The 14,017-nt window shown below is 34.9% G+C and overlaps 2 protein-coding genes across 6 annotated transcripts; one reads left to right on the top strand and one right to left on the bottom strand.

Moving 5' to 3' along the window:
- Positions 1-364: 364 nt before the first annotated feature.
- Positions 365-10,943, top strand: LOC124305184 (adenosylhomocysteinase-like 1). Of its 5 annotated transcripts, none has more exons than XM_046764305.1 (11): positions 365-843; positions 3,337-3,384; positions 5,776-5,860; positions 6,135-6,316; positions 6,435-6,759; positions 7,132-7,282; positions 7,970-8,122; positions 8,248-8,413; positions 8,505-8,751; positions 8,830-8,950; positions 9,108-10,943. In XM_046764305.1, exons 1-11 carry the CDS (start codon positions 742-744, stop codon positions 9,112-9,114), a joined length of 1,587 nt encoding a protein of 528 aa, XP_046620261.1. In that variant the 5' UTR covers positions 365-741; the 3' UTR covers positions 9,115-10,943. The 5 variants fall into 5 exon arrangements, with proteins under 5 accessions (XP_046620261.1, XP_046620259.1, XP_046620263.1 ...); XM_046764303.1 differs by having other exon boundaries at positions 5,776-5,866; XM_046764307.1 differs by lacking the exon at positions 3,337-3,384.
- On the bottom strand, positions 9,874-13,960 carry LOC124305186 (metalloendopeptidase OMA1, mitochondrial-like). The gene is made up of 7 exons (XM_046764308.1): positions 13,054-13,960; positions 12,811-12,950; positions 12,203-12,376; positions 12,000-12,107; positions 11,617-11,817; positions 11,366-11,542; positions 9,874-11,265 (listed from the first exon to the last, which is right to left on the bottom strand). Exons 1-7 carry the CDS (start codon positions 13,403-13,405, stop codon positions 11,170-11,172), a joined length of 1,248 nt encoding a protein of 415 aa, XP_046620264.1. The 5' UTR covers positions 13,406-13,960; the 3' UTR covers positions 9,874-11,169.
- Positions 13,961-14,017: the final 57 nt, after the last annotated feature.

Raw genomic sequence — 14,017 nt, 5'->3', positions numbered from 1 at the left:
CCTAATTTTTTTTAGAATTACTTGCGTCAATTAATTGCTCCCTAACTTTTAAACTCCAAAAACCTATTTCACATCAAAAAGCGCTACTTAAATCAGGCTTTCAGGTTCGACCATAGACTGTATAGTTCGTCAAGGGTTTGAGAGAGGGCGCCAAAACATCGTGGCCGTTTTTCATGTACGGCTAGACAAAGACGCAACGACACAACCCGATATAATTTCTGTGTTCCGATAGATCCAACCAATGATATCACTGTGAATCGAATCGTGTCGCAGAAGTGGAAAACGCGCTCCTTTTATCAAGAATTTGAACAAAAAAAAAACACAATAGCGTCAAAGTCGGCTGACGGGGGGTTTGGCAGACTCATTCGGAGTCGTTGATCGTCGGTATCGCCAACATGACATTAAAGTCGTTTATTTGAAGCGGCGAGCTCGTGGCGTGACGTCGTCCGTACTTCAGCGCAAAGTCGGTAAATTTGTTGGAGCATTTAGCTTCAATTAGCATTCGTCGCTTGTTATCAACAGCGTATACAGCACGGATAACGGCGTTTCGAAAGTCTTCAGACTGCGTAATCAGTATTCCGTGCGCCTTGAGGTGCGTAAGTGAGATCCCTCGGCATTCGGAGGATAAAATTTAATCGAGAGGTGGTCAGGTGGCATTGAAACCATTGGATTAAAGTACATAAAAAAAAAAAAAAAATACATAAGAATCGAACAATCGACCAGCAAGTAGATCAGTTCAAAATGGCGGACAGCGGTGACGGTCCCGACAGTACTACCTCTGGAAAAGATGCTAGAAATCGGGTTTCCGATTGTCCAGTTACGGATCCGGGCACCGTAACGAAGGTAACAACATCTGACAAATGACCAATATGTATTTTCACACAGCCTGATGAAAATCCCACCGGATTACTTTAATTCATGACCGAAAAATTTCAATAGCGCGACACTTTTGACCTAGCCAACAATTTGTAGTTTTATTATAGCGTGTAAAACGTCACGACCCACATATGCATCTACATAAGTTAATATCGATGTCGGAATAGACCGATTATTGAACTGCATTTCTCTTATCTTCTTTCTTTTTTTTTTTTCTTTATCCAAACTACAGACTTTAATTCTTAATTTTCCCGCACATGAAAGAAAATCCTTGAGTCAATTGATCTACAACCACTGAACAAAATTATCAAATCACTATGTGGACAGTCCGTCTGCTGAACTCCCTTTTTTTTTTCTTGACTAAATTGTCTAAAGGATGACTGCAAAAACCGTCTTTTGCCCCCCTTCCCCCCTCCCCACATATAACAACAGTTTTAGAACTGTAAGGCTCAAGCTTAAATGTGTCTTATTTGTACAACCATAATTTTGGAGTTTTCCAGAAAGAAAATGGGGCAAAAGAACATTCTTTGTCGATTCAAAATTCGAACCTTGCAATCCAAGAATGGAGGGTAACAATTTTTTACAAAACTCTCAACAGATTCATAACATCGTAGAGTTTCGTTACAGTGTAGTTTTAGTATTCGGACAACAGTTAGACTTGAATTGTTAATTTGAACAATGATTTATCAATCTATTGATTGATAATTAAAACCCGTAAACACGGGAGACACATATTTCAGCACAAATATACAAAATAATCGGGTTGGTAATAACCCAATGGTATTTTCTTTGCTTTTCAGTTCCGTACAATGTTTTTTGTTATTTTTGACGAATATATTTATAAAAGCTCAAGACGAAAAGAGAAATTCTCTTTTTCTTTTTTTGCACAATTCACTGGCTATTTTTGCCACCTGCTCTTTTGCTTACCTTGACAATAATAATGTTTGGTGGCTGTGCCAGATACAGGCCTGTAGTTAGTTAGAAATTTTGTTTTTTCCTTGTCTTTGCTTCACTTTATTCAACGCGGTAAGAATTTATCATTTTTATTGATATAATTGTAATGTAGGTCAATCTAATTAATCTACACCATCGTTGTTGAGAAAAAAACGGGTATTAGGGTATTAGGAAACTAAGACCCTATGTTTGTTACTAATCAATCATCTGTAATCGTAGATCAATCAGATCGACTCTTCAAAGTACTCATATATCCTTTACTGTTATCAGACGCAAGGGATTAGTCTAAAAATGTTATTCGTTGAGAGAAAAAAAAAATAAATAAAAAATATTGTAAGAAAACAAACACTATCTTCTCATTTGGGCAAGGAGAAGAAAAAATATGTGGTCGATATGATTTGAAAAGCAAATGAACGGAAGTAAGAACAATTTTCATTGACAATTGTAAATGTAGAGAAGAAAAGAAATTTATGCTCTCACAACGCCCAATGTGTAATTTAATTCAATACACCGCTACACTTCCCTTATCTTTGAGCGCATACTCCTCCAAAGCATGGCTGTAATCAATGCCTTAAAAAAAAAAAAAAAAAAATTATCGTATTGAAGGAAAATTTTTTTTGTATAGGCAAGAAAAACTGCAAGTCCTAAGATTTGTTTGTCCAATTGATTAATATTGGTATTATTTTTATTTTTTTCTAATCGGTAAAGAAATAGCAAGAACGCAGAACAATATTTGCAACTAAAGTGTAGGGACAATGGATTATTCGTCACGAGGAATAGCAGGAATATTTTTATTATATATTCTTTTAGACCTTATTGTCATGTTACTTGAGAAGAATGCTTGTAGCATATGTTTCTTTATGGTGCTGTAAAACGCATGCAACTTGTACTAGGTGTAATAAGTAACAATGAGCGTCAAGAAGGCCGTTTTTTGTTCCCAATCTTCTAGTCATTTAAATTAGAAACGTCGTTGCTTTTGAAGACCAATGATTATATAAGAATATCAACGATAATAGAAGATAAAATTTTCTTCCGAATAGTTGAGCTAACAGATTGTTCTTTTTTCAGGTAAAACGCAATTCTATTTTAATACAACAATAGTTTTAGTTGTAAAAGATGACTATAGTTCGCTTGGCTTATAAGAAAAGAAAAAGAAATGCACGTCGAATGGTTTTGGTGATAGGTAAAAAGTAAAATACATGGTATAAAGGTTGATAAATGATGCAAAAAAGAATCAAGATATGTGAAAAAATTTCTACATGGCTTTTCATGCAGTATAATCACAGCCTATGATACAACGATCACATATATTCGTGCGTTATGTATATTAATTATTTGTTTATTTGTATGTTGCCATTTATTTTCTCTCGTGTTTGAGAGAAAAAAATTTGAACAAATTCGAGGTAAAGAAAAAGATTTAAAACAAAAACAGAACATAACAATAATGAAACTTAGAACAATTCGATTTTGAGGTGAATTATGAAGTGCTCGTTGTTGTGATTTCAGAGCCTAGAGGCTTCAAATAATGCCTTTCACGGCCCGAGAGCAAAATTAGTAAGTAAGACTGTTTGTCTACGAATCTCAACAATCTCTAACGCTGTAGTGTTTATATCTGCCTTAAAATCCCAACCTAAACTGGATCGTGTGTACGGCTATTTGTATTGTTTTTACATTATATCCAATGACAAGTTTTAGTCTTTCAAGTGAAAAAGAAAAATTAAGCATATAGAAAAAAAGACAACCAGCATGCCAATAGTAGTGAGTCACCAAATGCATGATATGATAAATAGCAATCAGGTAATACGCACTTAGATTAGTTGGACGGAATATTTATATTATTAACCCTTTGAGTCACATATTATCGAGCTGAGGCAACTTTTATAACAAGATAGTATTCTTTGGTTTTTGGAGTGAATGATTACAATCCCGATATTAAATTTCAAAAATGGAAGATGGCGGATTCTATATGGTGGAAAAAATTTGAAATTTTATCGCATTCGGTGAAAAAAACACTTTATGCAAGAGTTTTCGAAATCGCTGATTACGAATCTGAAATCAGATTTTTAAAATTCAAACGGTGGATCCAATATAGTGGACGGAAATTTCGAACTTGATCGAATTCGGTAAAAGAACATTATGCAAAGGTTTTCGAGGTCGCTTACTGGATTTGCCATACTGAATTTTCAAAATCTGTTTTCAGATTCGTAATCAGCCACTCCAAAATCGACTGGACGGAGTTTTTTCTTTGTATTCGATCGAATTTGAAATTTTCGTACGCCATATTGGATCCACTCTCTTGAATTTTTAAAATCCGATTTCAGATTCGTAATTACGTATGTCTGTAGAGGAGTAACTTTTTCGGAAAGGAATTATTCTTTCAATTTTGACGATTTTTTTTAATCAATTTGTTTCTAACTATAATAATTTACATCATATCGCAATAATTACTCTCTTAAAAAACTAGGAAACAACTGCACAGAAATATGTTGAAGAGTTCTCCAAATGCACAAAAAATGGTTATAAAATAGCCGGTAAGGATACTTACCACTATGACTCAAAGGGTTAAATACCATCACCCAAACACATTACCAAAAACAGCATCAGTCATTCTCTTGTACATTTACAACTCATCAATTGACTCCATTACGTTGTATATATACCTATATATCTGTATACAATTCGATTCAATATGTATATATTCGATTTAGGAAAGCTGAATTTACTCGTTCTGCAATTCAATTACGATCATTATTTCATCAATTTCTGACATCAATTTTGATCGTTTGTAAAAATTCTTTAAAATATAATTTTTCTTCAACATACTGACGTATTTGTGACTTTTGAATGAAACGCGCCAAGTTCTGCAATTTCAATTAATTAATTAGCTGCGCTACAAGATACGTCAACACAAAGACGTACAACGAGCAATTGAAACTGTTAATTATATCCCTCACAATGAACGGACAAGTTGTTATATTGAATTGTTGATTAACTAGGTCTGACGTTGGCATCGTTTTTATTAAACAGATACTTAGTGCTAGTAGAAGTTTTAGTAAAGCACCGCTGTAACGGCAGTTGTTACTCACTTGTAGTGTAAGCGTATTGAATTATATCCTAAACAATCGAAACCGCTGTCTGCACGGTCCAGTGTGATTAACAGGAAAACGACATATTCTTTCTTCCCTATTTATATCGCAGCGGATGCTTTTTGAAGTTTTCTTAAGCTTTTGACGATAATACCCTCAGCCGCTGCGCTGTGATAAAATGTATCATCCTTATTATAATGTTTATTAATTTTTCTCAGTTTCTTTTATTTAATAATAATAAGGATAATAATACAAATCATAATATAAAAAAAAAAAAAAACAAAAAGAAAAGAAAAGATAAATGAAAAAATATGCAAGGTAATGAAAACAGAAAAAAAATTTTCCTCTCAATTATTATCTATTATTATTACTTTCTGCTAGCAACACAATGCACAAGCACTTTTTACCCTGCAAAGCAATTGCTAATGATCGACATTAAGAGACTACTACTGACACGAGATTTAAGAAGATAAAGAAAAAAAAATTGACTGACAACGAACGTAATTCGTCGTCTACATCTTTCAACGAAAGTTTATGACCCTACGTCAGAATTTAATAACTTTATCGCCTTGAAACCGGATTCAACTAGTTAGGAGATACCCTCAATTTACACCTATTACAGTAGGACAAACAGTTTATGTCTATCAGTAGCATGCGTTATTCTTTCTTCGGCCAGGGCGCCCGCTCCTTTCTCTTTTTTTTTTTATGAACAATAATTTAATAAGCGCCATTGGCGTTGTTTATTCTTTTACTGTTCGACGTTACCATTATATACGTTTCCTTGGACAAACGAACGTAACTCTAATACTTTAACACGTGGATGAACGGAATTTAACCGACATAAATGAAAAATTTTTAGGAAACAAAGTCTGGTGCCTTGAAGAAATCCAACCGATACAGAAGCCGATCTCTCTCAGCCAGCAGCACAGATAGCTACAGCTCCGGTATGAGTACGTTGCTCTTTCATTTCTTTTCTTTTACATATATTATATGAATTTTAGTTATACTTTCGACTGCTTAAGCATGGAAAAAAAAAACAAAAACAACCAAACAAGAGCGGCAAACATCCTGGCTCTTTCATTTCCTTCTTCATCCATTCGCCGATTCTGCACACTGTGTACCTTTTGAAATTTCACAATCGCATGCGAAACAAACTAAATTACGTGGTGTAATGAGTTTTTTCATCATATGACTCCACTTTGCTACATCTAAATGTAGGAAGTTCATCGGACGAGGATGACGTATCGCCACGTGAAAAAATCCAGAAGACAGAAAAAGGATTCTCAGATTTCTGTGTACGTAATATCAATCAGTACGCGTTTGGGCGAAGAGAAATTGAAATCGCCGAACAAGAAATGCCGGGAATCATGGCACTGCGAAAACGCGCCGCGGAGGACAAAGTAAGGAGTCATTTTGTGAAATTATCATTTCCATTTTCGTGCGAGCGCCGAAAAGCTTGTGAAAATTTTACATCCGGAATATCGATATGTTCTGAAAAATAATTCCCTCTTTTTAAAGCCTCTCAAGAACGCCAAGATAGTTGGTTGCACCCATATCAACGCCCAGACCGCGGTCCTCATTGAAACGCTCGCGCAGCTGGGTGCTCAAGTGCGATGGGCGGCGTGTAACATATATTCAACGCAAAACGAAGTTGCCGCAGCTCTGGCTCATGCCAACTATTCTATATTTGCATGGCGCGGAGAAACGGAAGAGGATTTCTGGTGGTGCATCGACAAATGCGTTGCGGCTGAAAACTGGCAGCCTAACATGATACTGGACGACGGTGGAGACGCGACGCATTTAATGCTGAAAAAATATCCCGCCATGTTTAAAATGATTCAAGGTGATTATTGACAATTGGTAATCGCGATTCAAACGAGTTATATCGCCAGAAGCGAGGGTTAGATCACTATCTGAATCGGATATCCCACGACTCTTTTCTAAAAAAAAAAATCTTCACACATTTCCTTTTAAACTTTACTTGATTGAAATTAGTAGCGTTAACGTAACGAAATTTTTTGCAAAACCCATTTTTGATAACTATTTTGAATTCTTAGGATTACTTTGAAGGAGTTTAGTTTACAAAATGTGATTATATCATGCGGTATTACCGTTTACTTAATTACAAAGAACTTATCGTTTCTTGTAAAAGAAGGTTCAATTTTTTTCTTTTATTTCAATAGTATTTCATTTTTTAAATTCTCTGTATTTACAGGAATTGTGGAAGAAAGCGTCACCGGTGTACACAGGCTTTATCAGCTTTCCAAAGCCGGTAAACTATCGGTGCCGGCAATGAATGTCAACGACAGTGTTACCAAAACAAAATTCGACAATCTTTACAGCTGTCGCGAGAGCATTATTGACAGGTACAATAGAGCGGAGGGAACACTGCTTCAGGGGGTATAGATATATTAAGTCAATATTTTTAAGAAACATCAAACATCTGAAGATAAATTTATATCTCCGCAGTCGCGTTGTAGAAATGAAAAAAAAAAAAAAGAAGTATCAAATTTAAAAGGCTGAGTGAAAATTAATCGAACTCTGTCGGGTGAAAAATCTAGCGTTTAGAAACGGCAAAAAACGGGAATAATCTGTGTCGTAGTGATCGTTCAAATTGTTCTTTCTACCGCGTAACTCTCGATGGAAATTTTGTTCATAGTATACGTGGCAAATTACGTAAGTAATATACCGGTGTAAAGACACGTTATATCAACGACCATTTCTTGCGTCGTTTTTATTGTCGTGAAAAAGATGTGAGCCAAGGCTAAATTCAGAATAGAGTTTCAATGAGAACATGGAACAATTCAAATTTCTACAAAGATATTACGTCATGATTATTACCGCACGTATCCGCGTTTCTTACGGTATATCTCGCGCATTTTCTTGGCGGAAAATTAGGAAATCAATGGATATTGAATTGATAAGCACCTTTTACATAACGTGCCAGTTTTTTCCTACGTTTCGTAATTCTTAAATTCGTACGAAGTCGAGAATACGAAATGTAAAAATGAACGTAAAAAAGTTTGCATTCATAGATTTACGCGTATTTATAGCTTGAAGAGATCCACAGACGTTATGTTTGGTGGAAAACAAGTCGTGATCTGCGGATATGGCGAAGTCGGAAAGGGATGCTGCCAGGCGCTCAAAGGATTGGGTTGTATTGTGTACATCACAGAGATAGACCCGATTTGCGCTCTTCAAGCAAGGTAGAGAATTCAAAAAAATATCCCCTCATTCTGAAACAACAGTTTTATCCAAAGTTTGCAATGTCAGTGAAATTTGGTAAACTTCGAACTCGATAAAAATTCGAATCCCAATATTATATTCTCAGCATGGACGGATTCAGAGTGGTGAAACTTAACGAAATTATCAGAAACGTTGATATCGTTATAACTGCAACCGGTAACAAAAACGTTGTCACCCGAGAACATATGGACAAAATGAAGAACGGCTCGGTTGTCTGTAACATGGGTCACAGTAATACGGAAATAGATATCGTATGTATTTTTATTATTCCTATACTTACATGATTGAACGATGGTAAAAGTTTTAGGCTGTTGTAAAAAAAAAATTAATTCTCAAACACAGAATAGCTTGCGAACACCTGACTTGACATGGGAAAAAGTCAGATCTCAAGTTGACCACGTGATTTGGCCCGACGGCAAACGTATCGTCCTCTTAGCCGAAGGAAGATTAGTCAATTTATCGTGCTCCAGCATCCCGTCCTTTGTCGTATCCATAACAGCGGCTACTCAAGCGCTTGCTTTAATCGAACTCTTCAATGCCCCACCAGGACGGTACAAGAGTGACGTTTATCTGTTGCCGAAAAAGATGGGTGAGCTTACGGCGAAAATATATGAAAAGTTGTAATGGAGAAAAAACAACCAATTCATCACGTTGTTTTTCAATTTAGACGAATACGTAGCGTCTTTGCATCTGCCAACGTTCGATGCTCACTTAACCGAGCTTTCAGACGAACAAGCGAAGTACATGGGCCTTAATAAAGCTGGTCCTTTCAAGCCCAACTATTATCGGTAAGTTTTTCTTCTAAATTTTTCATTTGCAGATATAAACTGGAAGTTTCTAGGCTTTCGGAATCAAAAGGTGAAAAACCAAAAAAAATACAGTAGAAATCTCGACTCGTGTTATAAAATTAGTAATTGGTACCGTCTTCATTCATTTCTTATGCAGTTATTAAAGACAGTACGTTTTGTCAACTATGACAATGGGCTGGATGAAAAGGCACTGCCAACTCTGAACGAGATGCAGGAGGAATCGTGAAAAAAGAAAGAAAAAAAAAAAAAGAAAAATTAAGTTATGAGGATAGAAATAATAATTGTGCGTAGATAAATTCCGACGTACTCCGGCCTTCTTGGGAAGAAAGGAGAAAGAAAGAAAAAGAAAAAAGACAAACTTCCAACTTGCCTAAATCCCACTTAAGAATGAAAATAGTTTTTATTTGTTCTTAGTTTTTCATTTTTCGTATTACATCTTCTTTTAGTATCTTTGATATCTCGTTTCTCGCAACATGAACTTCAAACAGAGGCAACCGTTATCCAACGTACATAAATTATAGAATTCAGTATTACTATCTACTTTACGATTAGTGCATTATTCTTCGGGTTTGTTACGGATAAAATATATGACAAGTTGGTGTCTGAGACGAGTAGGAGAGTCGTTGAGTATTGTAGTCTTATTGTTAGATACATTTTTAATCATGCTGTTATATATATTATACAGAAAAATTTAATATCAGTATTCACTTGTTTCTTTTGAAACGATGATTCGTGCGTGAAAAAAAAAAAATTAATTGCAACAGGTTCAATACTTTCCAGTTTTAATTCCAGCTTCGACAACGCTATATTATTTCGAATGTAAAATTAACGCAAGATTCCGTTCACCCTTGTATTAATTTATTTGATTTTCGCCTGTAGGTTTTTGCTTTTTTGTTTCCTCCAAAAAACTTCAATACTGTTGAAACACGTGATACAGACATATGTATTCCATTCACATACGACTATAAAATCGTAATGGTAAATATTTGATGATAATTTGAATAATCTGATGGCCTAAATCCTAACTGAACATCGCTTTGAAATTTTCGCTTTATACCTTATACGTACATACGTATATGTTTGATAGGTATGTACAATAATGTGATTGTCTAGTACCCTTCTTTTTTACTTATGCTTAATGTTAGGCACGATCATTTTACGCTCGATAGTGCCTTATAAATTTGTTGAAACTCAAGTCTCAGGATTATCAAACATCAAAAGAAATATGTAGATAATTTAGTGTCAAAGTATTACGACATGTGGCGCTAATCTTTCGTTAAAGCATACTTCGATTTTAAAAGATAAATTGATAGCAACGCTTCTCACATTTTCATCAGCCTACTAGTTGCCGGTTTCTAAGAGGAACAGCTCGATAGGTTTCGTTATTTAAAATTTGTTTATATATTTATGACCAATCGTTTTCGTAAGTGATGTAAAATATTCAGACCAAGAACAGAAGAACGAGGAATTAGGGCGTATTTTTAAAACCTATCTAGGACTAATTTTAAAATCAATTTACAAACAGATACAAAAGTGAAAAAAAATTCAAAAATTAAAAACGTCCTTGTAATTCATATCAAATGTTGTCATTATACGATTTTTGCAGTATCAGAATTTAAGTTTTATTTGATTTTATCGTATTCCGTGACTCGTGCCATTTCGATATAAAATATCGGATATCAAGAAGGTATATTTAATTTTACTACTTTATACCTGCACAAAATTTTATTGCTACTAGTGAGAAAGACAAAAGAACAGAATGTGAAAAACCAGAAAATACTGATCAACTCGAGTGATATTCACTGAACGGATAATGTATGAGCGAAAATGTAGTAAAGGATCAACATTCAACCCTATTAATATTTTCCAATCATGTCTAAGCGACACGAAGTACTCCAAGAACAATGTCGGCTGTATTTTTATAAAGGTATTAAGTATAAATAAATACGTACGATGTTGATTATATGTTTAATACTTGTAGATTCTTTCCGCTTTCTACATTACCGAAAGTTTTCCTATCCTCAAAATTTCTCAACCATATGAAAAAAAATTAGAAGTCAAGAGAGATACACAAATGCTTATCAGGAGGACATGTATAAGGAACATTGACGTTTTAATTAATACTTCGAATAGACATCGTCTGTACTTATCTGATCACAATCGAATCAGGTACTTTATTCAGTGGTCTAGAATAACAATTATAAAACTCCTCTTAGTTTCAATCGGGCTTCAACGTCTTTTATCGATTGTGCGTCGAATTTTTTTCTTGGATCCACTGGGCTGAGTCCTGGACACTGTTCAGCACCGTGAAACAAGGGGAAAATTATACATTACGATAATTATTGAATACTATTATACAATGTAGGATAATAATTCAATTGAATGTATTTTGACCTGATAACTGCCACGTAAAGCGATAGCTTTCGACATCAATCCATTTAAATTTTCTGCCCGATCCTTGTGATTCGGGTGTGTCGAGAGCCACGTGACGTTAGTAGGCTCTGCATTCAATTCTTCGAGAGATCTCATCATTTTCCAAAAAACAACAGCTTCCCGAACATCAACACACGCCTGAATAACGAGAAGGATAAAAAGAAAAACCAGAATTCGGAAAAGGTCCTCATTTTTCTCAAAGCTGAGCTTACTTTGGCTGATAGAGTCAGTCCAACTTCATCAGCTTCACTTTCCAGGGCTCTGTTGTAGGGTAAATCGTGGAAAATGTTAAGAATCTGATAGCCCGTTAATTGAAGAATTAATGCAATTGAGTCTGGGAATAACGCCCAGATAATTACTATTGGCAGGAGTAACAAGACATCTATTATGAATCCATTCGACACTTGTTCCATCTAAATGACATATTAATCAACTATATTAACTGCAAATTTAAGATATACTTGTGTGTTTAACTATTTCTGAAAAATTCTTTGCCACTTGTGACCATTATTTGTATTTTTAATCTTCATAATGTATTCTTATTTTTTATCAAGATATATCGTGCATTTAGCGCTCACGCAATATTAATTCTTACCGCATGTTTTAGCAATGAGTGCGCCATTTCATGGGCTATTATGAACGATAGTTGATCCTCATTTTCAATCATCTTAAGGATGCCGGTGAATATAAAGATATTTCCACCCTGGTACAGTGTAATTAAATTTGAATATCAAGCAGCTTCTGTCTATTGGTAACATTATTCAATTTAATTTTATAAAAGCATTATATTATACAAACAGGTAAAACAAAGGCGTTGTTTTCTGGCGAATCAATAACACTCAAAGTCCAGTTTTTTTCCTTGATATATGGTAAATCTTTGTTTGCATTTAATAACCGAGTTGTTACTTTCAGTAACTGCTGATAAACCGGATGATTATGAGGAAGGATTTTGTCCATATGCTCCTCCAAATGCTGTAATTGAAGTAAAAAAAAACAGTTACAGTCTTAATTGTAGGTGTGGTCGCTTTCAATTAACACAAAGATAAAGGCACTCCATTTCTGACTTTGCAACTGTTTCAAAATATGACGATGAGATAGCACAGATGATTCTCAATCACAGAAGTCCTAAAAAATACACGGACAAGTCGAAGTATCGTGCACATGAAAATTGTCACCTCAGATGTAAATTCGAGTCTTCGAATTCTATAGCATGCTTGTTTAATCAAAAAAACGTTGATACACTGACCATCTGAAGCAGTCGCGTGACAATATGTTGCAGAAGAAATTGCATTGTTACAAATTGCAAAACCCTATATCTGCGATTTGTTACAATTTACTCTTCAATATAAGAATGTATAGATACCCTTCGCACATGAATACCTTCAACGTTGAGTAGTTATACGTACCAATTCTAATTGGAATTTTTCGAAGGCAGCCTGCTGTTGTTTCGTGAACATTATAAAGCGCGGGCGATTTGTTATTGGAGCATTTTCGATGTGCAATACATAGTATATCGCAAGCATTGAGAAGAATGCTCCCAGGAAGCCTGAATGTACGCAGATTTAATAACTTAAAATTGCTTCAATTTTGATTCTCATCTTTTCAGAGTAAAAATTAGCTGCGTATATGAATTTCAATTCTAAACTCACCATATAAATATGGTTTCTTCTTTCGTAAAAACGCTGCGTACTGTTCGCGTTCGCTTGGATCTATTTTTCCCCACCATTTTCTCAGAGTTCGTCCAAAAATAAAAGCGCCAATACGCAGTACAGGTCGCAGAATTAGTGCCAAAACCGGGGGAATATCACGTCGGTTGGTTGTGTGAAATTTGCGATTCGAAAGTTGAATTTGCGCGGGAATATTGAGGCGCTTCTCACATCGCTCTACCGGAACCTTGGGAAAATTCTTTACCGATCGCGTTGGAAAACTAACGAGCGTGACAATTCTTGTATTTCGAAATTTAGCGCTCGCCGAGCAAACACCACGAAGTGTGGAAAACATTTTCAATTTATCAGAGATTGACTAGAATTTATTTAAAAAATATATATTAATGACACTGTTAAAAATTTAGAAACTAAAATTGTCTCAAAAATATACCTTGAAACATATTAATTTATAATTTCTTTGTGTCACTCTGGGATATTTAAATTCAACCGTGGGTTATTCGGCACTGCACATACACTGATTAAAACATATTGCATAAAAGAGTTGATTCGATACCAAAATAAAATTGAAACAAGAAAGAGTACAATGCCATGTAACTTAGTCACCGGCAAGAAATTGAATGGTAAGAAGACGATTACTATTTCATCGATCGCATAATGTTTTTAATTCGTGATTACGTCAAACTAATGATGGGATATATAACCTAAAAGAAATTACATTTCCAGAGATTCTCGAAACAATTATTATGCTTGACGTTGCAATGTCGAATGTTTGAGTACAAATAACTATTAACTTTGTGGTGAATCAGATCACATCAATAATATTTTAACAAAAAAACCGACGATTGATCAATTTATGCACAAACGTTTGGTGGAAACATCAGTAACAGTCTCCATTTTTAGTTTAGACTGAGGTTAGGTGAAGTATAAACTCGTGATTGTATAATGA

Source organism: Neodiprion virginianus, chromosome 5 (assembly GCF_021901495.1).
Source record: "Neodiprion virginianus isolate iyNeoVirg1 chromosome 5, iyNeoVirg1.1, whole genome shotgun sequence".
Classification (NCBI taxonomy): domain Eukaryota; kingdom Metazoa; phylum Arthropoda; class Insecta; order Hymenoptera; family Diprionidae; genus Neodiprion; species Neodiprion virginianus.
This window is presented reverse-complemented; position numbering and strand designations above follow the sequence as displayed.

What these genes read in the sequence shown, in the direction of transcription:
- LOC124305184 (XM_046764303.1), top strand. Translation starts at nt 742, where the DNA reads ATGGCGGACAGCGGTGACGGTCCCGACAGTACTACCTCTGGAAAAGAT. An exon ending in ACGGCCCGAGAGCAAAATTA is followed by an intron (nt 3,385 to 5,775) that starts GTAAGTAAGACT and finishes AAAAATTTTTAG; the next exon opens with GAAACAAAGTCTGGTGCCTT. An exon ending in CGCGAGAGCATTATTGACAG is followed by an intron (nt 7,283 to 7,969) that starts GTACAATAGAGC and finishes GCGTATTTATAG; the next exon opens with CTTGAAGAGATCCACAGACG.
- LOC124305186 (XM_046764308.1), bottom strand. Translation starts at nt 13,405, where the DNA reads ATGTTTTCCACACTTCGTGGTGTTTGCTCGGCGAGCGCTAAATTTCGA. An exon ending in AAAAATTCCAATTAGAATTG is followed by an intron (nt 12,377 to 12,810) that starts GTACGTATAACT and finishes CTTCAATTACAG; the next exon opens with CATTTGGAGGAGCATATGGA. An exon ending in CTTTACGTGGCAGTTATCAG is followed by an intron (nt 11,266 to 11,365) that starts GTCAAAATACAT and finishes GGTGCTGAACAG; the next exon opens with TGTCCAGGACTCAGCCCAGT.